This window comes from Apteryx rowi, unplaced genomic scaffold (genome assembly GCF_003343035.1).
Source record: "Apteryx rowi isolate R43461 unplaced genomic scaffold, aptRow1 scaffold_163, whole genome shotgun sequence".
Classification (NCBI taxonomy): domain Eukaryota; kingdom Metazoa; phylum Chordata; class Aves; order Apterygiformes; family Apterygidae; genus Apteryx; species Apteryx rowi.
The window spans coordinates 401,471-427,779 of NW_020447897.1; the positions used below are offsets into that span (position 1 = coordinate 401,471).

Sequence of the window (26,309 nt, forward strand, 5' to 3'; positions counted from 1 at the left end):
ATTATCCCCTTTTTTTCTCTATTTCTTTCTTTATAGTTGTTTTTATCCTCTATATATTTGGCTGACACAGCTGCCTGGCAAGAAGGAACCAAACAGTTACAGAATCTTTCTCTGCATTAATTTCTAAGGAAATTAATGTGTGTGCATCTGGCCAACAGTGTTTCTGTGCTGCTTCCTCTCTTTCATTTGCATGCAACTGGCCTTGCTGTCACTATTTGCACAGATATAATTTTCAAAAAATAATCAGTATAATCTGGAAGAGGTTAACTTACTTAAGAACAGCCCTGGGATTTGACTACACTGAAATTTAAATAACACTTCTTAATTTGAATGGCCTTCCTCTTCTTTTTCTTCTTTCAACTGACATTTACCTTATCTGCTCCCAGCCCTACAGACAGAATGCTACATTAGGTCCTGATACTACTCGCAACCTTTTGATCTGTTTTCTCTGGATCATGAAAAATGCTGATCAGAACCTCATACAAAAATGGATTGCAGACCTTCCATCCATGCAACTGAACAGGATTTTAGACCTCCTCTTCATTTGTGTCTCATGCTTTGAGTACAAGGTAAGTGAAATATGGCCTGATTTTTTGCACTATTTTCTTTTTTTTCTTTCTCCCTGGCTGTCCTGGGGAAATTTATTATTGGCAAGTTAAATTAGCTCTTGTCTAATCTATGCTACAAGTGGACAGATTAATTCAGATAAAATAACTGACTCTACCCTTCAAGCAAAATGCAGCCAAAGCCTTCAAGGAAGTCACACAAAATTGCTTTTAAGTTGTTGTATTATTTTTCCTTTTCCTGAGGATTTGAGGAACTATTTATTTTAGGTGTTCTAGATTTAACTATTTTAAGTGTTTTAGGAATCTATATACATGTCTAATTTACCAATATTTTCCACCTGTGAAGTGATATAAACAGTTGCTGCTGTCAGCACTGGAGTTGTTCTCTTTACACTCTACCACTGAAAGCGAGGTGGTGGCAGGTGATCCTTTGGTTAAGATTTGGGTCTGAACATCAGGACTCCCCTCTCTGACACAACCTGTCTGAAACAGATCAAATAACTTTCTCTCTGTGCTTCAATTTCCCTCTCTGTAGCACTGAGCTACATCTTTGTGTTTATTAGCAGTACGTGTATCGCCTCTTTCCGCATCTGCAACCTTTAACTAATATTTTTGTATTAGTCAATCATATTCAGAGCTTTTTGCCTGCTCTCCAGGTCTTTCTCATTGTCTCTGGTTCTGTTGATATAATTCGGGCTCGTGTTGAAAGATGGAGGCACTGGTGCTGATCGCTTTGACTTTACTTTCAGGGCAAACAAAGCTCAGATAAAGTTAGCACTCAAGCACTCCAGAAGTCGAGAGACGTTAAGGCCCGATTAGAAGAGGCTTTACTGAGAGGTGAAGGAGCCAGAGGAGAAATGATGAAGCGCTGCAGAATACCAGCTGGTACTTCCTCCCACCCTTTCCCATGACATTTGAGAGGATCTCAAGAGGTTATAGATATAAATGTTTTTGTTGCCTTTTATGCACACTGCCCCTTCTTATCCTTTTATTTTTGTGTCAGTCCTTCCCTTGTAGACCTCTTTTGGATTTGCTGTGGATATAAATATCGTTAGACTTCAATTACTGATGCTGTAGTTCGGACTGAGCTATTCTCAGCTGAAGAATATGATGCCAGCTAAGAAATTTTAAGACATTCTAATAACTTGTGTTAGTGTCTAATCAAAAGCCAAGCAATCATGTCAAAACTATCAGTAAGAACAAACTGCTGATATCAAAAAAGTCTGTTTCATTTAATAAATGGATTTACTTGTTTTTTGGGTCTTTGAAGACATCTGCAACCAAGCTAATGTTTTAAAAGTCCTAGATGAAAAAAGTGATGGGGCCCTGTCCTTTGACTAGAGCCCCAAGGCCATCGTGTCAAATGGTTTGAGTTCTGGCAGACTGCTACAGAAATGTAGCTCCCTCTTTGGATGAGCTTTCAGACTTCAGGTGTCCCCCTTTGCTTTAATCTTACTGATGATATATGTTGCACTTTTAGGGAATGACAGATCAGCAGGGCTAAATGAAAACCTGCGATGGAGAAAAGAGCAGACTCACTGGCGACAGGCAAATGAGAGACAAGATAAGTAAGTCAGTTAATAAATATATATTGCCTTCATTAGAACCAAGCTATCTGTGTTTTTTTAATATGTTTTGTTCTTTCTTCCAGGATGGTTTTATTATGAAATCAGCAATTTCAATCCTTTTTCTTTTCTGTCAAAGGGGAAGTAAATAAAAAATGTTTATGTGGCAGAAGGATCTGGCTGTTGCTATGATGCAATAAAGAGGTCATAAATACTTGAATGAGATGTTTAAATAGTTATCTACACACTTTTCCTTTTGATTATCAGAATGGGAAACAGTAGTCATTGATACATGTCATATCAAATCCTCTGCTGAGGCCTGATATGACATTTATTTTGGTGTTGCTATGGCTCCCACTGTGTACAGTATTGTGATAAAAGTTTTGCCTCAGTTGAGCTGGGTTCACTTGAGAAGTTTAACACTGCTGTGTTAAACTTAAGAAGAGTTATTTGCAAGAAGATCAGAGAAGATGATTCTGTAGTGAACATTTTTTTTGTTGCAGGTTATAAATGTATCAGTATATTTCACCTTATCAGCACTATATGATAGAAGACAAGTTAGTGTCCAGATTTACAGAAAGCTTATATTTTCAGGAATGATTTGTGTTACTAATAGTATTTTCATACTGTATGTGCCAAGTTTCTGTAAGTATGGAATTTGTTGTTTTTCCCTAAAGGTAATGTGCCTTTTTTCCATATGCTTGAATTTTGACTATCTAAAAGGACCACTGGGTGGCCTCTTGCCAGCAGAACTGTTGTGAGCACCAATGATGTCCTTCACCATGTTTTAAATTGAACTCAGAGCACTGGCTTTATTCTAATTTTTGCATGAGTGGATTGTGCTCTGCTAGGCAACTATGTTGTTGCCACATGACATCTTTTGAACACAAAGATTAATATTTTGGAATTTATATGAACTTTTGAAAGATAATCCGTGTGTCCTCTGTACCTGGTTGGAAGACATGCAGATCCTGTGTGAACATTCTTATTTTGCCTTGAAAGCCGCTTGCTTCCTCCCAACCAATTTAAATGAAGTCAGAGTAAGCCAGTCATCAAGCAACAGCTCTACAGTGTCTCTCTGCAGTTCAGTTAAACCACCTGAAATGTAACTTTTGGTTAAATGAGTGCAACTCTGCATGTTGTCGAGGCCTTTCTGTTCTCTCTTGCCTTCATCAGTGTGGTATCCAAGTGCTTTGCTCTCATCCTTTGTGGATCCTTTCAGTGTATGTCCCATGAGCAAGGTGTTTGCAGGTTATACATGGCACAGCAAATTTGCGTATGCATGCTGTTCAGCCTCACTCAGCCTGCTTCTCCTTGGGTCCAGTGTGCTCTGGGATTGAGACTGTTGTCACAGTTATAAGCTAAGAACGGTCTCGGAGAGAATCTAATCAGTTAGCATGGTTAATGTGCAAGGCTGAGTGGCTGCTGGAAATTATTCAAAGCGTTTGCTTGATTTGTACGGTTCTCACTCACTCATATTTAGTAATCCCTGGCTTGATTATAGCACTGGCCTTCTGGCAGGCCCTCCTGTTCTTCATTGCTTTGAGTAACTGTAATTAATCAACATATGACTGTCCTGACTTCCTTTCCTAGTCCTCCCTAAAATTATCTGGCTGTGTCCAAAGGATGTCTCACTTTTCTGGCTTTCCTTTTGGGTGAGACTCTCACCTCAATGGGTAGAAAATGTAAGCAAATGTAGCAGAAGAGCCACAGAATCTGAACTCTCTCAGAAACCTGATTGTAAGAGTGTTCCTCCAGCCAAAGGACAGAAATGCACCTCGGGAGCTTTGGCCTGAGTCAGAGCAGCTCTGAAGTCTCAGAAAGCAGCTTCTTGCAGGAGCCCTTTTCTAAATGGTTTAAGGAAAAGAACAAACCCTCTTCTTCGTGTTCCTGACTTAGGAGGGATCACTGAAAATACATTTTTGTTAGAAACTGTTTCTTAAGCTCAGACTGTTGGAACTGCAGGGAGCTCTGTTCTAGGTCTCTTCTTAAAGTGTTGACTAAAATCGTATCATGCATTACACTGCTACAGCCTTCTGTCTTTTAAGAAATGTTCCAGTCCTCTCCTAAATGGCCTGGGGCACCGCTTCACTGACCCTGAGGCATTTGAACCTGCTGTCTTACATGTCAACAGTCTCAAGAACCAGTATTTTTAACTACCCACATTAAGCACTGCTGCTAGGGCACTGAAACAATTTCCCCTTCACCAAAGCCTGCTAGTTTATTGTATTTTTCTCTGGAAGTGTTAGAAAAGTTACTTCTTTATTCCATTTGGGGTTTTGGTGTCCTGCTGCAGGCAATGCATTAATTTCAGAACTGATATTGAGGGTGAGGGAACTATTTCATAGATGGCTATTATGGAAGCAGCAGCATCCATTTGAACTCCCCAGAGGTCTAGTTGTCAGGCACCCCCTTTGGAATTTGTGACCTAAGATAACAGCTCTCCTTGTTTGACCCTGAAGTTCTTAAGAAATGCCCTTGAAGACTATTTTCATTGTTTGCCCCTATGGCTTTATTCAGAATGCTATTGTTTGTATTTTGCCTTTGTTGCCTTTGTTTAGTAGGTCATCTAGCTCCTGTGGTACTCACTACGTGCTTTAACTAGAGTGTCTTTTTGCAGGACAAAAGCTGAGCTAGATCAAGAAGCTCTGATCAGCGGAAACCTGGCGACTGAAGCTAATCTGATCATTCTCGATATGCAGGAGAATATCATCCAGGTGAGAAGCTGCAGAGCTGGCTTTCTACCAGCCCCTGCAGCTCCAGAAGCTGCAAGCCCCTTCTATTATAGGCCATCGCACCAGCGTAAATGAAGGAAAAATTCACTCCTTTGCCTTCAGTAGGTGTTGTAGAAAGCCATTTCAACTGTCTTGCTGTATACTGAACTTTACAGAGGATAAGGGGAGAAAAGCCTKTATTTAGGTTGGGAATATATCTGAAGGTATTAGTAATTTGAAACTGGACTGCTGGGTGGCCTTAGATAATACTTTGCATGATCCCRTGAAACAACAGGATTTAACCTTGACTCCCACAGAATGCTCAGGGCAGGAAAGACTGCTTCACCTTCGTGGAGCCCTTCTGGAGACAGAAGTGCTTCCATAGAGCAACTTGAAGAACCTACACCTTAACTTCCAGCAGTCAGGTGCAGCAAAATTTAACAGGTCCATTGGTGGCAGTGGAACTAGACTATTTGACCAGACCGAGACTTGGCCTCCCGGTTTAGGAAAGAGACTCCAAATTCATGGGTGTGGGAGTACTACTRCTGGAGCAGCATACTTATTCATATATAGTGAGGGAAAACTTTGGTTTTGAAAACCTGCTACTAGAAAAGCATTTAGCTACTAGATTCTTATATTGCTGGGCACATTTTTGCATGGCACCCCTCAGTGCTCTCAGTCTCTCTGCTGCCCAGGTTGCAGGTTTGAGCAGAGCGTACCAGCCTATCTATCTAACCAATATGTCCAAGAAATCAGACCATGAGGGAACGGGGAAAGCAGGTGCTTGCCCACCACAGAATCACTTCCTGATCCAAGGCACATGAAATAGTGGCCAGAAGATGGACTGAGCTTCAGGAGTCACTGCAGAAGTTGGCTGAGCTAAAATGCATTGGAGGGTCTTCTGATGCTGAGAAACAGTTGAGCATTTTCCCCTCTATCTTCCTGATCTTGACAGAAGTGATTTGAATTTTCTCAGTAGCAGATGCTAACAAATGAAAAAAGCTGTGATATCCAACCTCATGTTATTTGGACTTGGGAGAATCTTGCAGACAGGAGAGGAGAGCTCTGGTTCCCATGTGCCAGTTCCCTGCTGAATTGCCYCATGCAGTTATTGTTGGTTTTCTCCTCCACGTGTAGGCAAGCTTTGCAGCAGAGTGCAGAGACAATCTTTTGGGAGGAGTTCTGAAGGTCCTGGTAAACTCTCTTGGCTGTGATCAGAGCACCACTTACCTGACTCATTGCTTTGGTACCCTCAGAGCTCTCATCGCTAAGGTATGCTGTTGATATACTTTTGTTTTCATGCTTCCATTCAAGTTACCAGAATCAGAGCAGAGCTGTGTTCATCCACTTAACAGCTGTGCTGTGGCATTCATTAAATATGTTTAGCATATATAAATACTGATGCCTATCTGTAGGGATATTCATGATTGTTCAGGGACTTCTGCAGTTATGGTAGGACTCTTCTGTCAACAACACAAAATGGAGTTACTGAATCAGAACAACCTTGTGGTTCTAGCAATTGATTGTGAGAAATAGAGGGTTTGCTTTAAAAAAAAAAAAAAAAAGTAAAAAAGCCCACCAAAATATATTTAAAATGCATTCCAATTTTAATTTTTAGGAATGTTAGCATCATGGATCAGACAGTTGCCACAAAGTCAAATTTAAATTATTATATCATCAGGAACAGTTTCTAGTCAGTCAGGTGGAGGATTAATCAAAACTAACTCCTCTAAGAGCAGGGGTTTGTTCTAGGTTTCTAATTCCAAAATAGATTCTAAAATTCTAAGAAATTTCTAAGATATTGACAAATGCTGTCTTTGTTCTATCTGAGAACTAAACCTCACTCTAATCTCACTTTATGTATCTCAAAGGAAAATAATTTATTTTCAAAATGTATATGAAGATAGAATTTGACCCAACATTTTTARAATATAGGTCATAAAAAGTTAGTTGCTTCATGAGGACTCTCTGAAATCTGGTAAAGAGTCATTCTCCTACAAAGGAAAGTATTTSCACTTACAAGACAGATGGAAAAATCCATGAAATGTTTTTCCCCTAAATTATTCTAAAGTGCAAATAACAAACAGTATACTGCTGTCCAGTTAATGCCTGTCTGTAGTTAAATTTGGATTGGCTGACAAAGCCTAATACCCCTAATACAGGGTAGATATCTGAGTAGTTATGAAATTCATAAGTATGTTCTCATTGTGCTTTATCTTTGAAGCTAACTTCCAATTAAATTGTGCATTTTGTGAAGCAATCATTATTCTTATTGAAATAGACATTCTGGTTAAGCTGACTCAGTTCTGTATTTTATGAAGCAATCATTCAAATTACTTCTATTACACCATAGGTATATAAATGTTATTTTGCAAACAAATAAAAACGATAGATCCCTATGCCAAAAGGTATGTCATATAAATTAGACATACCACAGTGAGATAGTGGAGTGGAGAAAGGTTGAGGGCTGGGAAATGGGCCTGCGAATGAGAAATAATATCCTGTGTTCTTCTGCTCACACACCTTTATCAGTCCTATCTATGTACATACAGTACCAGTGCATCTGTGATGTTTACACTGACAGTTCCTTAGGACATGTATCTTGCCCTCTGGGTTTATTGTCTGCTAGGTATATTGTGGAAACACTTTAAAAGAGGGTCTGTCATGTAAGCTGGGCTGCGGAAGTTTGATGGTACACAGTAGAAGGAAGAACATGCCGGAGGGCAAGCGAAGGGTAGGGCATTAATTTGAAAAAATAGTAATTGTTCCTTATGCTTAAGGAAATATTTRCATGTTTCATCAGCTGCCATATACTCTGGAGATAGCAACTCTTTTCATGCTTGTAAGAATTTTGCAATATTTGATATTTTTGAAAGCTCTTGGATCCTTGGGACTTTTTGAGAAATTTCTCTCTCTTTTTGTCCTTCTTTTTTTAAACACAAAAGCTATTTTAAAACCATGCTTCTGTAGAAAAGCTTGAAAATGGAATCTAAAGAAGCACAAAAATAAGAAAGTACAAATCAAAAGAATGTGAAATGAAGTTTTTTCTATATTTTAACCTTTGTCTGAACCAGGGGGTTTTGTGCACTAAGCTCATGACATTTTAATGGCCAGAAATGACAATAATGAATGGTATCTTCTCTGTCTCTCTTAGTTTGGAGATTTCCTGTTTGAAGAGGAGGTGGAACAGTGTGCTGACCTGTGTCAAAGAGTTCTTCATCACTGCAGCAGCAGCATAGATATTACACGGACTCAAGCCTGTGCCACTCTTTATCTCCTCATGAGATACAGTTTCAGCTCTACCAGTGTAAGATATTGTGAATAGCAATATACTTTATGCTACCTTTTTTGTGAAGAATTGAAGCTGAAACTGAAAGTGCAATAAAAACCAGAAAATATCAGCAGATAAAGCAATATGTCAAGTGTCGTGCTGTTTTGCACATTTGAATCTGAAGAAGTGCCAGAAGTGTAGGGACAGAGTAGTTTTAACAGAATTATTGTTCAGTATTTTGTTTAAGAAAATGTGACACTATTCTGCAACATCTGTAAATGCATCTTTAAATGAAGCAGTGTTAGAGCTCTGAGAGCAAGGACTGTACAATGCATAAGCAAAAGTCTTCGTTTGTCTCCTAATTTTTTTCAGTCCTGTAACAGAATTGCTTAAACTTGACGTGCCATACAGATTGGTTCTATTCTGATGCAACTGAGGCCTCAGTAAAACTGCTGTATATTGGTATTATTGTCATATTTTTAATTTGGCATTTGGTCTCAAGGAACTGTAAACTAGGCTGTGATTCTGCCCACACATATGGAGCTAAGTATGTATGTTATGCATGTAGACTCACAATGTCCTAGCATGTAAGGACATTCATGTGCATTTTGGAGAGTATCTGATCTTCCACGGCATTTTTCCTCGGGTTGTTACTTTAAAAACCTTGAATACGTAAAAGTGTTGGCTTTGCAGGAGGAGAATTTGCCTCGAGATGCAGTCATCAGCAAGGCATGGTGCATCAGTCCAGGTGAAGCCCTCAGAGGCTTTGTGCTTCACAGACTTGTTTCCAGAATGTTTTCCCAGCTCTGGTTCCTCCTGCAGATCAGCCGGTCTGTGCAGAGGATGAAAGAGGGGGGATTCAGACTTCCCCTTGCCTCATTCAAGCATATGGCACATTCGCGCCACAAAGCGTGGACATGTCAGAACTGGGGACTTTTGTCTAACCAGGTAGAACTGGACTGACTTTGGTGCACCAGAGATCACTCACCTGAGCAGTGAATTTAACCCACTCAGTGTGGCAGGAGAAATTGAGTTTATTTAGTAAACAGAAACATGTGAGCAGATATGCATGGTGCAGTGCAGTCATCATTCTCTTATTTTTTGTTTTTTTTGAAAGAATTTCGCAAGAGTGAAGATGCAGGTGACCATGTCACTAGCCTCTTTGGTTGGCAAATCACCTGAGTTTAATGAGGAATTCCTTCGACGATCCTTACGAACCATCCTGGCCTATGCAGAAGAAGATGTGGAGATGCAGCCAACTCCATTTCCTGTTCAGGTTGAATCTTTTGTGGCATTCACTGCTTATTCCAGGAGCTTTCACATAGGAATGTGTTGGAGCAAGTCCTAGATCTCAGTCTTCCAGAGCAGGGAAAATAAGCAAACAGGTGTTATTGCCTAAGCTTATCTCTAATGTAACAAAAAGTGAGGAAGAAGTGGAGCACATAATTCCACAGCAAAATATTTTAAGAAGCTTCACTGGAATCATGTTGGATGAGACTCGTCTCTTAGCTTTATGCACATCATTGTCCTAAAACCCAGCAGGAACTGTACCTGTAAGAGTTCTGCAAGCTGGAGTTTGATTCTTTATATTTTCAGACAAACAACATCATAGGAACTTCCCTCCCTTTTTCAATTCATAAGGCRGCAGCAGCAGCAATAATGAAAAATATTTCAGTCAACTCTTAGTTGCTTTGATGAAATGCAGCTTGCACTGAAGATTTACAAAATCTTCTGCTTTGATAACAGATTACAGTTCAGGTAAAAGGTGAACTCCATTAGTACTTAAATTCTTGGTTTGTGTTTTTTTTCCCCCCCTTTCAAAAATAAACAGATCAAGTAATTCCAGTTTTGTGTGAATGGGATTTGCTATGTCAGCTAGCGCTGTTTGTATTAAATGGAGTTGGGAAAACATATCTAGTAGCAATCTAGCATCCTGATATTTCTTTGGGCAAGAGGGACTAAGTAACATGTTATCTGGTGCAGATGCCAGCAGATTTCTAACAGGGAAAAAATAAACACCTGAGAAATGCATGTTGATGTTTATATTACTCCAGGTCGAGGAGCTGCTGTGTAATCTGAACAGCATCCTGTCAGATACAGTGAAAATGAGGGAATTTCAGGAAGATCCAGAGATGCTCATGGATCTCATGTACAGGTGAATCCATTTGCAATTTCAGCTGAGGAAATTCAGTGAAGTGAGCTCAAGAACTGTGCATTTTGGGGACGAGCTATGGAGAAACCCTCTAGCTGTTCTATTTGCGTACATTCTTGCTTTAGCATAGCAAATCTCCGTCTGGGGGCCCAGGTTGTATGGGGTAGAAAATGTTGCTGTGGAGCCATTGGGAGGTGGCTGGAGGGCGTGGATTTCAATAGGGACGGGATTCAGTGATCGATAAAGACACAAGAGTCTTGGGGTCAGCAGTTTTACTCCCTCCATAGCCCTCTGTGTCCTGGCTACACCTGCCAACCCATTTCTTTTGCTGTGTACGCAGTGAAACGCATTTGCAGGTTAGAGACAGCGGTATGTCCTTCCATTCAGCCTAGGTGGAGAATTACGAAGGTCTTTTTTTATTTCCAAGAAGAGAAAATCATTCATGTCTCTGTCGTGTCCTGCACTGTTAGAATTGCCAAAGGGTACCAGACGTCACCCGACTTGAGGCTGACTTGGCTGCAGAACATGGCAGAAAAGCACACCAAGAGGAAGTGCTACACCGAAGCAGCCATGTGTCTGGTCCACGCTGCAGCGCTGGTGGCAGAATACCTCAGCATGCTTGAAGATCGTAACTATCTCCCGGTGGGCAGCGTCAGCTTTCAGGTAAGAAGATCTGAAGCTCTGATAGCATAAGGCTGGGATAGTCTGTTTTGACTTATGTATTCCTCCCTGTGTTAAGTGTAGTAGAAGTGCACGTATTGGTAGGGAAACTTACAGTGACAGAGAATCCATCACCAGTCTTGGTAGGTTGTTCCAATGATTTATTAAGCTCACTGCTGATGCTTTACTGTCTGCCTATCTCCAGGTTCAATTTTCAGCCTTTGGATACTGTAATCTCTTGTTTGTTAAACAGAAGCCCTCTATTATCATGTATTTTTTCCTAGAGTTTTCACTTATCAACCTTGACAGACATAACTTTCAACCTTATTTCTGATAAGCTAAGTAATTGGAGCTGCTCAGTTCTTTTAGGCATGTTCTCCAGTCCTTTGACTGTCCTCTGATTACTAACCAGCTTCTTTTTGAGTGATGAATGACCCAATCACATTGGTCTATAGGCAGTCACACCAAAGTCAAATAAAAATGCCCATAAGCTCTTTAACCCTGGGAAGTGTCTCTCAGTTTGTTTCCAAAGCCTCCACTGGCTGTGCTGAGCTCATTACTCAGTGACATGGTGATCTTTTCCAGAGGGTTCTCTTGGTTTTGTTTTTCAGGGTTCTTTTCTACATCTTGTAAATAAGAGCTTCATTCTTTGCTGTCAGAGCAGCATTTTGAAATGTAGATATTTGTTCATAAGTTGCTTTATCAGATCATGCAGTATTGGTGATCTTCCCCTGAAATGATTTCATGTGCAAACTTAGTGATTTTATCAGTTTGTTCCAATACATTAATAAAAGATGGAAAAGACTTAGCCCCTGAAAATATTCCCATATGTTGATGATTCCTCGTTTATGATTACCTTCTAAGACCTGTGGGCCCATTTTTCATTCATGCAATGTTTGCTGCAATGATTTTGAATCATTCTAATTAATTAGTAGAAATGTTGTACAGTACTAACTCAAATGTTATATAGACATCTTTTGTTTGGCCACTATTGCTTTTCTCAGACGGTAATCTCATTAAAAGTATCAGATTTCTACATTCTGGTGTCGATATGGATTAATTACAGTGTCTTTTATTTTTTCATTAATAAAATCTTGTATCAGTATTTCCACTGTTTTGCCTAGGATGTCAGACCGGTAAGCCTACCACTACCTGCTTATCTTGTTTGCTTTTTTAAAAATGAGGTCCCCAAAGCACATTTCCTCCTCTGGAACTTCCCCAGTTTTCCAAAACATATGGAAACTCAGTATTAGCTGTCTGAATGGCCTTTTGCTTAGCTCATTCAAACAGTTAATGGGCATGTTTTATGGTCCAGATGATTCTGAGGTGGCTAACGTTAGTAGCTGGTACACTCATCATCCCTTGATATAACCACATCATCTGTTTTTTCTCTCCAAAATAGTAAATGTGAGTATTATTGAACCATTTGGCATTTTGCATTGGGATTAGTATGCTGGCCATTAGTATTGACAATTCCACCATAGCCATCAGCTAATGGACTAGTGTTATTGTTAGAATTCCTTTGCTCTTGCACTACCTCTGTACTGACTTCTTACTGGCTAAACTTCTGGCCACAGATTTACACTTCTGCTGTTTTTCATCCGTTACCAGTTTTGTGTGCTTCCTAACTTCTGACTTATACTCAATACTTCTATTTTTTCCTTTTCCTCCACTACTTACATAATATCATCACTTGGATGTAGGTGAATCTGTCTTCACTTGCCACATGCTACTCCCAGACTAYCTTGAATGCACGTAGTCTGACACACTTGATCCTAATGCAATTCCTCCTTTCATTTCTCTCAKATTATGCAGATTTCTGTGAATGGATATGTTTCCAGTTATTTTAGAGAACTGAAGTTAAGGCACTAGGCAAGCAAAAACTTAAGATTAAAAGCCTCTTAGCAAGTCAGTCTTTTTYGTGAAAATGCTTGTGTATAATGCATATTTGGCAAAGGGATGGTTACTCCACAGGAGAGGTAATGAAATGCATTAATGACCAAAACCCAATTACACAACTCTGTATCTGACAGCATAATTTTGAACTTCAGTTTGCTCAATAACAGTAATTAACTATAACAACACTTTGCATTTTTACAAAGCCTTTCAGGAGAGGAGTTCCCATTCTCTACAAACGGGTTTGTGTTTTGTAGCACCTGTGATGATCTTGTTCTGATGATTTTGTTCAAAGAGAGTGTAACACTACTCAGACTGTCTGGGCTTTATTTGGAATTCCAGATCTCACTCACTGAATCTCTGTGTCCAGTTCTTCATTTTACTATGAAGGAACTTTCTCAGCTCAGACATGAGCTAATCCTGGTGAAATACAGTCAGTTGCTGAATTGCAGCTGATATTAATATGTATAATAACTATTATTCTGGATGAGGAGAAGTATTATCCCCTTTTTACAGATGAGTAAAGTGAGGTAGCAAAGGGTTAAATCGTTTGACCTCAGTCTCCTGCAGTGACTCTGTTAGCATCCAGAAAACTGATTGGCAGCAGAGTGATACCCATTCCTTATACTGGCCTAGGCAAAACTGTACATGTTTCCCACTGTGCAGTCATAAAACAATTCCTGGAGATAGGAAAGACTTTCAGTGAAATTCCCTTTGCGCTCAATTCATGTTTACGCTAAATGCCCTTTACAATTGTTAAGGAGGACTCAAACTAAGTATGAATCATATATGGATTGACTTTAAAAGCCACTTGATATTATCACAGACAAGGACTTAGGGTGTGTCTATCCGCTGAGGCATAGGGCTTATTAGTCTCGGCCCAACACTAGACTATTTCAACTGTGCTGCTTTCCAGAATTGAAATTGCAGGTTAGCTTAGCCGTATCTAACATGGTAATAGGGGCTGGGGATCACTGTCAAGTCTCCTCAGTTTACACCAGTTGCTGTGTTTTTTTTTCCTTAAAGAAAACTAGGCATGTAAGATCCGTAATAACTGCAGATGATATACATGGTGACCTGTGTATTGYTCATCAGCCTTTACTATATAAGAGACTTATAAAGTTCTTCCATATGGAAGGCAGATAAAGGCAAAAGGTAGATGAGATATGTACACTTTGCAAAAGATCATGCAAGCCCCAGGAATATATCATGGAGGTACTTTCCTACCAGAGTGTGTGGACTATAAAACATGGAAATACGTTTCTGACTAGAAAGTTATTGCAGGTTTAAAGCCAAAGAACAGATAAATTGGTATCTGCAATTTTCTTGGCTTCTTTTCACAAGTAAATCACTGCTCTGGACTCTTTTCCCTTTGCTACAAAAAAGCGACCATCAAGGGCTGCATATCATTCTGTAAAAACACTCCTTAATGGTTTCTGTTACAGAAAGAGAAAAACAGAAATTGAGCCGTAACATGGGTTGTATGAGTTGCCCCAGGAATGTACCAGAAGGCTAACTCTGTTTGGTTGTCATCTTCATTGGGATTGTGACATGGATAAGCTAAAATATGCTCTAGTTTTCCCTCTGGCTGCAATTCAGACATATTCTTAACTCCCAATTATGCTGTCCTGAGCTTTGTGGGCTCACTGACCCTTTCAATAGGGCTAACGTGATGCACAGACTAGACACTGATGGCAGCCTGTTTAGAGTAAGTTCCACCCACTGAGAAATAAATATATACATAAAAAYCATGGAGAAAAGTCCTATGTTGCTAGTGATGTGTGATGCCAATTCTTTATACAAAATCTGGTCAATAGTAACAGCCCTCGATGTCTCTGCCATTTTATAAAGATGTCTTTCAGAAGTTAGCTAGCTAGCCAGCAGGCATTTATCCTTCACTCAGACAGATTGCCATTGTCAGTTTCTGCTAAAGTGAGACACGATTACCCTAATTTAACTCCTTTTAATTACTAGCAAATCAAAGCTTAGCACTTCTGCTGCTGTTGAAAGTTACAGATGCTAGTTCCATATTGCATGCACACATATATTAATGCATATTTACATGTATTTCTATGTATTCTAAAATTTCTAATGTTGACTCTACCTAATGTCTTTTATCCAAATAGGTCCTAAAGAACTGTAGACATGTTATTTAATGACCGAGAATCTCAAAGAGTGACTAACCCTACCTAGTTATTTTTATTTAAACTAACAATGAGTTTGGTGACTTCAGTGAGAAACTAAGTGAATTCTACAGGATCAGGGTGTGGAGGCTGAGACAAGAAGCAACATTCAATTATCGTAGTTTTAAGAAGAATGTTCTCCCCTACTTGCACAAGTTAAATCAACGACTTCAGCGTTCATCTACTTCCAAAAAACTCACAGGAGGTCTCAGATGCAGCCTGGAATTTTCTGCCTCTGAGTTACAAGCAACTAAAAGGACATGATTGCTGCTGACCACTGCAATATAGGAAATTCAGTGAATTGCAGCTTCATGGAAATCACTCCAGAGGGAGGTCAGCTGGTGACCTACAGGAGTCTATCTTTTAAAAGTGAGGCGAGAAAGAAAGTTTAGGATTCTTGTAACAAAACTCCTGATCTGCCATCTGTGGAGATTTACGATGTTACATTAGCTTCTAGATGGTATTTAGCTGTGTATCCCCTGGCTGCACTTCTACGATTTCATTCTTCTTCCTGTCATGTAAATATGCTGAAACTGGATCTGCCTGGGTTTTCACTGTAGCCTCTCAGTCTAGGTTTCTGATTTCTCTGCTTTGATTTATTTCAGAACATTTCATCCAATGTGCTGGAGGAGTCTGCCGTTTCAGATGATATTTTGTCTCCAGACGAAGACGGTATATGTTCTGGGAGGTATTTCTCAGAAAGTGGCCTGGTAGGGCTGCTAGAACAAGCAGCAGAGCTCTTCAGCACGGTGAGTGGGGGCCAAAAGCCATGGCAGGTACAAAGGACCAGGAGCAGTCCGGGTCAGATCCATAGCTTGTTTCTGTGCACATGAGAAAAGGAAGKCTTACTACTCAGCAAGGATCACAGAACTTTCCATTGGAAACAACAGAGCCAGAGATGCATCTTCCGGCTGACCCAGTCCTGCTTCAACCAGATTGGCAAAGCACCATTTCTGGGTAGTCTAGCTCAGCCATATGCCCACCACGACTGCAGGAACTGCAGGTCTCGCAGGCTGCTGACCTTTACAGGGAAGTGGTTGTCCCAAGCATGAAATAAGCCTCCTGTTTTTTTTTTCCATGGGATGGCACATTTTAAAAGGATCTTGCTTAAGCTGTACATTTTAGGAAACATGAAAGAGTTACTCCTGTGCTCTCGGAGTACAACCGCTGGCCTCATAATCTACACTTACTATGTGGAGAGTCGTGATGTTAATACTCTAAGCAGCTCTCTGCGTTGCCGTAGTGCTAAAGAGCAGATGATATAGCATCTCTTAAGAAATTGTTTGGTTTCCTATTGTCCAGATCCAGGGCTAGAGGCCCTTTGCTTTTGACAAAGCCCTTCATGTTGAGCAAAGACATTCCCTTCCTCTCACCTGAGTTTGTAACTGTTCTGGCCTCCAACTAGAAACCATGTGCATGACAGAATTCAGTTGTTTATGTATGAGTTTGGGGTTGAGAGCCCAACATACCTGAGATCCAAATGAGGTCCAGTTTGTGATTTGCTGCTCAGAACTACCCATTTCCTGTTAACTGTTTACAGAAAGCTAAAATAAGCCTTATACCAAAATTAGAAAAGAGCTCTCATAAGTCCCCTTTTCAGTCACACCATTAATGGAGATCCAGTTTCTTTTTGTAGTGAATGAGGACTCATTTCTTTTTCTCTGTTGTTTTTTTTCTTCTTCTTCTTCTACAAGGGAGGTTTGTATGAAACTGTGAATGAGGTTTACAAAATTGTCATCCCCATACTTGAAGCACATCGAGACTTCAGGAAGCTTACCTTGACGCACAGCAAGCTACAGAAGGCCTTTGACAGCATTATTAATAAGGTACTCTACAAGGCAAGGCACTGCTAGCAAGACATGTTGCTGGGCTGCACTGTTTGTTCCTGACTGGTGATTATAAAACTGTGCCTATGAAATAGATCCATTTCCTTTTTCTAACCTAAGCTTCTATCTCCTTTGGCCTAACTGTGAAGGGTAGTCTACAGTAAAAAGAAACCTGATGAATCAGAGAAACACATACTGTCAGGAGAAGGCTATGTCTTCCTTACAAGGAAGCCAAAAAAAAAAAAGAGATGAATCTAAAATTGTTTGAGTTACAGAAAGAAAAACAACTGAAGAGGTCAAATTTAAACTAAGAGCATGCATGACTCCAGCTGGCGGCATCTATTTAAAAATAATAATCTTCTTATCAGTTAACTAGTGTTTTTAATTACAAAATGGAAGAAATAGGAAAGCTTGGCTTCTCAGCCCTCATACTGCTCCTTTACTTCTCTTTTTCCAGAAGAATTTTACTACTGAGTTTAGTCATTTTCAAATTCTCATGGACTTTCATTTATGGACTTACGGTTGCAAAATTCAAATTTTGTGGAAATGTATACAGTGGAATTAAAAAATAACATAAATAATACTTCTTTTTGGTCTATAAAAGTATTTTCATAGTCAAACTAAATCTTAACTTTAAATTTCAGCAAAATGTCCATTTAACTTCTATGCTTTTCTTCATAAATATCTTTTCAATGCTTTTAATACCTCAGCATCGATGTCACATAGAATGAAATTTGGCTCTGAAACATGGGAAAATGGAGGATTAGGGGGTTTTCTTATATATCAGTTGGGGAAAAAAAAACAAACAGAAGGCATCCAACTGAAATTATGTTGACATGGAAGAATAAGTAATATAGTAAATTTCCTCCTTCTTTTTATCAATTAGGGTCAAAAGCGAATGTTTGGAACTTACTTCCGCGTTGGTTTCTATGGATCCAAATTTGGGGACTTAGATGAACAAGAATTTGTTTATAAGGAGCCTGCAATTACCAAACTTCCTGAGATTTCTCACAGATTAGAGGTAAAGAAAAAAAACATTAGATCAGTATGATYTCCTGTGTTGTGTTATACTTTCTAAAGAGCCCACACAGTGCTAATAGTATTACTACTGTATAAATATCAGTCATGAACTGATTTATAACATAGATTATTCTCTTTATATATGCCCTTTCTGTTTCAGCCCTTTCTACAGCAGAACGAAAAGAGTGGTCCATTCTCTGTATCTTGAGGCCATGTGTCTTATGGGGAAGTCTGTAATATGTTGAACGATTTGATTAGAGCAGGCCAGATGTTTGATTTGGTACTTTTCTGAGCTTCTTCTTGGAGCTGGGATAGTCCCATCTTATCTCTTTAGCTGGAGCTCTGCTTTTTACTTAGCAGCTCACACTGAGCGTTGCCAGGATGATGCCTTACCGTTGGCAGCTGTGGTTCATGAAGAAGCATCCTTACTGTAGAGATCCCAGAAACTGCCCTAGTTACTTCTTTCTCCTAGAGGCATGGATATTATTACACAGATAATTATCATTGTATTAAGGAGTACTAAAACCACTCTGTGATAATTCTATTACCTTTTCAGGGATTTTATGGACAGTGTTTTGGAGAGGATGCTGTGGAAGTGATTAAAGACTCTACTCCTGTAGATAAACGCAAGCTGGATCCCAACAAGGTATGGAAAGCTGACAGAATTGAGTGCTTCATCGCAGAAGAGAAAGGAAGAGAGGAAAACCTTTGTTATACTTGAACATTAAGGCACCAAGAAAAACTCAGCTGTATCTGTGTGTCCAGGGGTRTCCTCACAAGCCTACGTGAAAGGCTTAGTTTGATAACTAGTCATAGAGCAAGGAAAATAAAAGCTCTGATCTCTGGTCCCTGTTCTGGCACTGATCCCCAGGCTTAGGCTCTACCCTGGGACTCTCTTTCCCCAGAGGTAAGTTTTGTCAGCTCTGGAAAGGGACAGGAGCGCTGAAGGATTTGCAGCTGTGTGCTTAGCCATGGGATGTTTCATGTATACCATTCCTTTTACCCTTGTTGGGTGTAAAGTACTGTAATGATTCTTCCCTCTCTCCTCAGGCATACATACAAATTACTTTTGTGGAGCCCTATTTTGATGAATATGAGATGAAAGACAGGGTAACCTATTTTGAGAAGAATTTCAACCTCTGCCGGTTCATGTACACTACACCTTTCACCATGGATGGGCGTCCTAGGGGAGAGCTGAGCGAGCAATACAAGAGGAACACCATCCTAACCACTATGCACGCTTTCCCCTACATCAAAACTAGAATCAATGTCATCCAAAAAGAAGAGGTAATTGGGTTCTGAGAACAGATCTCAGTTGTCAGGGGCTGAAGGAGTGTCTGGATGGGAAGATTTTCAAATTCAATACTTGGCAGAAAAGAGAAGGCTGAATTTCTCAGACATGTTACATTCATAAATAGGAATGGCATAGAATGAGTAGACAAATACAAGATCTGTACTCTCTGTGGAAAAGAGAGGATGGAGAATATATATCCTTCTTTTAATCTCCCAGTTGTAGTGCTGTGCGGGAGGATGCATGGCGATGTATTTATGGCTGTACTTCCAGCTGATAAAGAACAGTCAAAGAACTAAATCAGGCTCAGAACTGGTGCAGAGACAAGAAAGTTTTATAACAGTAGGAAGTGCAAAACCATTGCAGACAAGAAGTCGGTAACTTAGAATAATGAAAACATGCAAATAGAGAGTCTGATCCAGATCCTATGGCTGCAAATGAAAAGATGTCAGAAGGTTTTGGATCAGACTCAGCATCTACCAGGATGACATTTTGATTGAACGTTCTTCCTGGTTTTCACAAGTCCTGCTTCTGGCATGGGACAACGATGGTTGTATTGCCAGCTTTAGAACAGCTTGACTGTGCACGTGATTCAGATAATGAGGCATCTCTTCCTCTATTTTGATTAGTTTATTTTAACCCCGATTGAAGTTGCTATTGAAGATATGCAGAAAAAAACACAAGAACTAACTGCAGCCACCAACCAAGAGCCACCAGATGCCAAAATGCTCCAGATGGTTTTGCAGGGCTCAGTTGGAGCCACTGTAAATCAGGTAAGGAATCCGAATCAGCCAGATGACAGAGTTTCTGCATACTTCCCTCACTGTGCTTTCTTTTCAGTGCTCATCTCTTGCACTGGAAAAGATTGTCTAATCAGACGCATTTAGCTGCACTGTGCATTTAAACTTTGTCCCTTGGTATTTAGTCCTTGTGTACTGTCCATTAGATATGACTTCTGACATTTGGGGAGTATGGATTGTTTATCCTCCTTGTTTTATGCGTCTGTGCACTTTCCAAGTCCTGACTGAAAGCAGAAATGCTAAAATGCTGAGATATTCTGTTTCTATGATACTGCTACTCCAGCTGATGCAAGAACTACTAGATACTTTTCATGGGAGCTTGTTTCACTGGCTGCAGACCCTGTAGCTTCACCTAGCTCAGCTGAGGTATGGGTTTTAGGTTATAGTCTAAGGAGTAATATAAATTGTCACAACATGACTTAGTTGCCAAAGGAAGGTATCCTGTGTTCCTGCCCACCCCTCAGAGTACCCACTCTTCTGGTAGGACAGGCATTTATGCAAAGAACTGATCTAACTGGGAAAAAAGAGAAATTAATTGCTGGCTTAGTTTTCGACTAACTCAGTTCCTGCATCTGTTCTGCTGTGCAGCAGTACAATGACTTTTGTCAGGTAGAGGTGAGGACAAGCATTAGCAGCCAGCAATACAGAAAGGTGGGAGTGCCTCTTTAGGTTAAAGTGCTCACTGAAATGCTGTCTTAGTCGTAAGTGCAGATACCCACATCAGCCTTGTGAATGCRTGCAGGGATTTTCCACTGCTAACACACTAGCCATCTCAGCTGCTTCATTCACTTAAGGTATATCCTTGGGGAAAGAGAAGAGTAATAACTCTGCTGTGGCATCACCATAAAACCAAAGAAAATACATGAAGTCAAAACCTGTGTGCCTGAAAAGAAAGCTGAGATATAGTAACACATATATGCCCACTAACAAAGAYGGACAATAAAATAACTCAACTACACCCAGAAGGAAAACAAAAGTGAGAGGGAAAACTTGGCATTATCCACATTCTCACAGAGCTTAGTTTCTTCCTGAAAGACTGTATACTCTGTTTCTCCAGCTTCTTTGTCAGCCAAAGTCTCCAGACTGAAGTAACACACTGTTGTAAATTGTGGAAAGAGTGTTCTCTGTCTGCTATGGGCTTATCTAACTTCTGCTGGGTCATGTAACACTGCACACAGGAGCTGTGTTTCTCTCATGTAAACAGATTTGGCAGCAGAGCTATCCCAGCTCTTCTTCTTTGCTGAGCAGAAATTATCCTTTCTCTTCTCTGTGGGAGTTGGAGGAGAAATATAAGCTGGAGAGGATAAAATATGATGGGCAGAAATTCTGCTTGCCAAAGGAAAAATAGGGGGAAAAGGAGTGAAAAACATCCTGTTATGGTGACTGTGTTTTGTTTTGTTTTTTAATTCCACTCATGAAATAATAATAAACAGCTTAACTAAACATGTGGTCTGTTTTCAGTATAAGCAGAAGAGGTGTTTTTCTGACATTTTACTGTTATTCCTATAAGGGACCGCTAGAGGTAGCCCAAGTGTTCCTGGCTGAAATCCCAGCGGACCCCAAACTTTATCGACAYCACAACAAGCTGAGGTTGTGCTTCAAAGAGTTTATAATGAGGTCAGTAAAACAAAATTGAATTGCTGAATTGCATCAATAATGGCAGTAATGATACAACAATAATACGACTGTGTAATTAATTATGCAAGCTATCCTGGATCCACGAATCCTGGAGTCTCAAGCTTTAGACAGTTGGTCCAGACTTGTTATCTGTGTTTCACGGTCAAATGCTTTTGTGTGGGCTTTGCATCCCAAGAGGGAAMAAAGCCAACAAATTGAATTTTAACACTACAAATGAATTATGTGGAAACTAAGCTCTTCCTTTTTTTAAATCTTTGAAACTTGGCAGAAATCAAGCTTTTCAGACTGTCTTGATTTTATTAAATGACATTTTTTATATAGTGGTTCTGTAAGAAAATATTTGCCCATCTCTGCCAAGCAGACACTTTGGTATGAGTAGACACATACAGACTGCTTTGAGATGTGCTTGTAAGTCTTAACAAGCATACTCACATAGCAAGATACTAATCTCTTTAGTCCAAAGGAAGCACAGTTACTGAAGGATAAGTCTGGGTTAAATAAATACGAACATTATGCAGAGGATACAGTCCCAACTGGCTGCTATTTTAGCTGCATCTATTTACAGTCAGTAGGAAGGTAGCTCAGTGTTCTGCTGTYAGTAAGTTTCTTTTTTATTAGCTCCCTCATGCATTTCTAATATCTCACAAATGTCATCTCAGTTTGTGTACCTGGAAAAGATGGAGGTTTCCTACTATTTCTTTATCATTTTGGACCTGATAAGTTATCAGAGGAATGCATAGCCCAGAAGAGCTGTATTCTTAGCTATTCAGATTATTTAACATAAAGTTAACGAGTTCAACAGAACTAGTTGATAATATGCGATAACTTTTTTTTTCTTCCCTTTGGACTAGGTGTGGTGAAGCAGTGGAGAAAAACAAGCGTCTTATTACGGCTGACCAGCGGGAGTATCAGCAAGAACTCAGGAAGAACTATGGGAAGCTGAAGGAGAGCCTTAGACCCATGATTGAGAGGAAGATCCCAGAGCTGTACAAACCTGTAGTGAAAGTCCACAGTACAAGGTACAGCTAGGGCAGGACTATTTGTTGAACCTCCACAAAAAAAAAAAAGGCGATTTTCTGAAGGAAGAAAAGCAGTTTTACCAGCAGGTTTTGATATACAGCTAAAAACAGGCTAGAATATATACTGCCAACTTCATATTTGATGGAAAAAAGTCTGTTGACTTCCATYGGAGCTGAACATAGTATTAACTGTATTTCTCAAGTTGCTCCATCATGAGGTAGGGTATTGGTGTCATTTTAATACATCCTTAGAAGAGACCTTCCTCTTTACCCTGATAGAAAGAGATTGGAAGCATCTTGCCATTTCTTCAGCCTTCGAATCCAGAATGGAAATTGAACACATATGTGTTTATTTTGAATGCATGGCACTGTGCGGTGTGAGCCAGTATGAAGTCAGAGTGATCCTTTCACTTCCAGATAACATAATCTGTTTTAGTCCTGTGACTGAGACAGACAACTATTGATGCTTTTTACTTATGAATATTTGTTTCTTCGCAAAGTCACTGTGCCCARTGTGGGGTGGGAGTGAAAGAAGGAAAGAAAGAATATGCTAACATAACATGTTAGCATGTTATGTTTCAATTGATGACCTGTCAGCTGCTGCTTTTCACAAAGCAGGTATTTCTTGGGGGGGTTGGGTCTTTTTTTTGTTTTGTTTTTTTTGTTTTTGTTTTTGTTTTTTGCAAACTGTATTTATGGAACCTTTTCATTGCAGGGACTCTTTCCGTAACCAAAGTTTTAGAAAATATGAGGCCCAGACTTCACAGAGCACCTAAGGGTTGTCTGCTTCAGCCAATGAAGAGCTTCATGCTGCAGGCCAAAAATGATGGGGTATTTGACATCTATGAAACTGGGAATCTCCTCCACGAGACAGCATGTGYGCTTTCTGGCCAGCATGCAAAAAATACTTAGGGGATAACTCCATATTAACTGTATCTCATGAGGGCTTGGGAAGGAAGAGGGGTGTTTTATAGCTGCTTTTTCATTTACTGTAAAATAGTCACATAATGATGAGATTCAGACCATTGAAATGATCAGTTGGATGAGGTCAGTCACCRCTAACAGACAGAACTTTGTTGGGTTTGGCCAAAGTGTTATGTGAATCCAAATAATATGTCTAATGGAAGCTGAGGAATGATGTCTATTTACGTTCCTTTTCCATGACAGCATTTACACATTGTCCTTTTGGCACTGGAGCACATTTTGCAAGTTAATCACATGCTTAAGTACTGCCTTCATGGGAAGGGACTTTTAGGCCCCAGCTCAGTCTTTGCTGAGTTGAAGCTCTAGGAAAGAGCAATTTCCTCAGTCAGCATCTTTCATTTTTGGAGAATGGTCTTAAACTGAATGGAAAGTTCCTTACAAGTTTTCTCAACCAAAGCTCAGAAAGTAAGACACAGCAATGAGTAATTTCTGTAGATCTTCTTCTTCTTTTTTTTTTTTTTTGTAAATACATGGACTACTACTTGACATGCTGTTGGATTTCTTAATAATCAGTGTCATGTTTAGCAGAGCTAACAAACAATAGTTTAGAAGGATGGAGGTAAGCTGTAAGTGATTCTTTTATTATACAATGCTCTTATGTAGATAACCTAATCCAAAATTTACTACAGCAGCACACAGCAAGAATTTCATGCAAAGCACTTCACTCAGGCTTTACTGTAGCATAAGAGAAATTAGCACATCATTTTTAATATCTAATGCTTGATATTTTCTGAGACCTGAGCAAACATTTTATTAAATAATCTTTATAGCACTTCTCTAAAGTAAGGACATATCATTATTATCATTTTGCAGATGAAGGTGTTGACAGAGAAAGAGAGACAGAGGAGGATATTAATGCTTCATAAGTCATTTAGTGAGGCCATGACAAAGCCAAAATTTGCGTTGTGATCACACTGCCTACATAATATTTATGTTTTGAAACGTAGTTCCGTGAAAGAGTCTCTCCATAGTGCTTCCTTCCTCTACCTTTTTAATGTTTGGAATTGATGATTCAGTGATAGTTAACGTAACCAACCCCATTTGGCAAAAATAATAATGATAATAAAATTAAATGAAAGAGTGAAACTGTCTCCTTTGTACATTATTATAGGAAATTACTGTGAAATTCCAAATTCTAAAATGCATGGTCTCTTTGTAAGTGTAAGGGAGATTGAGGCTGCTGCTTTTAGTGGAAACATTTTGACTTTTGTGGCCATCCGCAACCTTACCATTTGGCAGTAGGAATTTTCCCAGCACTTCTGTTGACATCCGAGCTAGTCAGATTTTGAAAGCGGTATGAGGAAGATCCACAAAGATGATCAAACAAGAAGAGATGTGGAATATGTTAAATAAACTCTATACTTACACAGCTRTATTAAAAAAACAGCTCTTGGAGTGTAAGAAAATATTCCCCTTCTCATTCATAGTCTTCCTAAATGCAAGAATCAGGACTAAGTACTGTATGATTTTGCAGTGAAAGCATCCAAAGTCCACAAGCAAAGGTATAGAAAGCTTACAGCAGAGGATACCTTCATGGAGTGGCTTTTCTTATAAAGCTGCTTTGAAACAGTTTTAACTTAAAAGATGATTAATTTCCCAAAGCCCTGCAGCTTTTAAATCTGTGCCTGTCAAAACCTGGCCCTTTATGTATTGTTTTTAACAATACTGTTCTGGGAGAATGTTCTGGGAGAAGGTCAGAAGAATATTGTCACCCATTAACGCGATAGTCCAGTCTCATTGTTTATAAGATGCTTATTCTTTACAGCTAAATAACAGAAACCTCAGGTAAACAGATCAAAAAAAAAAAAAAAAAGCCTACAGGTGTGCCAGTATACCGGCTAAGTGTTTCATATTGTGGTGTCCTGTGCAAATGGGTCTCCTTGAATTGGAACAATACTCCGGACAATCTACATACTGAAAGACCCTTCACTCACATTTTACGGGCTGACCAACCCCTCAGCTGATCAGTCTAGCCCTCAGTTTGTAGCACGTATTGTCTTTTCCACAAATGAATCGTGGTTTGTACATTTCTGTCAAGAGTTGAGCTATGTGAAATGTAAATTCTCAGTCTTATGATAATTTGCAATAAAGTGACTATTTCACAGGAAGTTCAGCAGTACTGTTGTGTTGTACCTTGTAGCTCGGTAGAATCCAGCTGGAAACAAAGCTTCAGTAGGAGCTTCCATGTAGAATCATTCAGCAGTAAATCGAGGATCTGGAGGGGTTAGGGTATTTTGGGGGGGTAAACTCTTGTCTCTATCACCATGGTATTTCACAGACAATGACTTGCTTCCTTTTGCAAACTGTCTTCATTTGGTAGCTGTGAAAAATGGCAGGTCGGAAGCTCAATGACTGTAGATCATCAAGCCTATACACAGCCTGATCACCCAGCAGGGCACACTTGATCTGGATCAGGGGCGAGCACACATGCACGCTCCTGCCAGCGTTTGCAGAGGGCACACACGTAGGGGCTCCACGCTGGCTGTGAGAAGACCAAGGGTACTTGATTCTCTGTATCGTACCGTTTGGAAGTACAGAGTTAACCTGTCAGGATGTTTTGAACGCATTTGAACTGTCAAGGTGAGTGCTTTCGGTTAGTACTTGGTGTTACGTGCCTAGGCASTTCTGATCCAACATGAGCAGCCCTACTGCTGCACTTCTTGGGTTGGGGAACAGCAGCCTTAACGGGAGCACACCTTTTGTGCTGTGTGGGAAATCACACTT

The 26,309-nt window shown here is 39.8% G+C and overlaps 1 protein-coding gene across 3 annotated transcripts in view; it reads left to right on the forward strand.

The window, feature by feature from the left end:
* Window positions 1-25,693, forward strand: part of DOCK8 (dedicator of cytokinesis 8) — a 75,970-nt gene extending 50,277 nt beyond the window's left edge. For all 3 annotated transcript variants that reach the window (XM_026059995.1, XM_026059994.1, XM_026059996.1), the window contains 18 exons: window positions 387-569; window positions 1,316-1,451; window positions 2,047-2,134; window positions 4,752-4,848; window positions 5,983-6,117; window positions 8,000-8,152; window positions 9,234-9,392; window positions 10,171-10,271; window positions 10,739-10,931; window positions 15,613-15,756; window positions 16,702-16,833; window positions 17,720-17,854; window positions 18,410-18,499; window positions 18,904-19,140; window positions 19,774-19,917; window positions 21,455-21,561; window positions 22,434-22,601; window positions 23,317-25,693. In XM_026059995.1, coding sequence (XP_025915780.1) covers window positions 387-569; window positions 1,316-1,451; window positions 2,047-2,134; window positions 4,752-4,848; window positions 5,983-6,117; window positions 8,000-8,152; window positions 9,234-9,392; window positions 10,171-10,271; window positions 10,739-10,931; window positions 15,613-15,756; window positions 16,702-16,833; window positions 17,720-17,854; window positions 18,410-18,499; window positions 18,904-19,140; window positions 19,774-19,917; window positions 21,455-21,561; window positions 22,434-22,601; window positions 23,317-23,377 — 2,463 coding nt within the window. In that variant the 3' untranslated portion in view covers window positions 23,378-25,693. The remainder of the gene's footprint in view (window positions 1-386; window positions 570-1,315; window positions 1,452-2,046; window positions 2,135-4,751; window positions 4,849-5,982; window positions 6,118-7,999; window positions 8,153-9,233; window positions 9,393-10,170; window positions 10,272-10,738; window positions 10,932-15,612; window positions 15,757-16,701; window positions 16,834-17,719; window positions 17,855-18,409; window positions 18,500-18,903; window positions 19,141-19,773; window positions 19,918-21,454; window positions 21,562-22,433; window positions 22,602-23,316) is intronic.
* The last annotated feature ends 616 nt before the right edge of the window (window positions 25,694-26,309 follow it).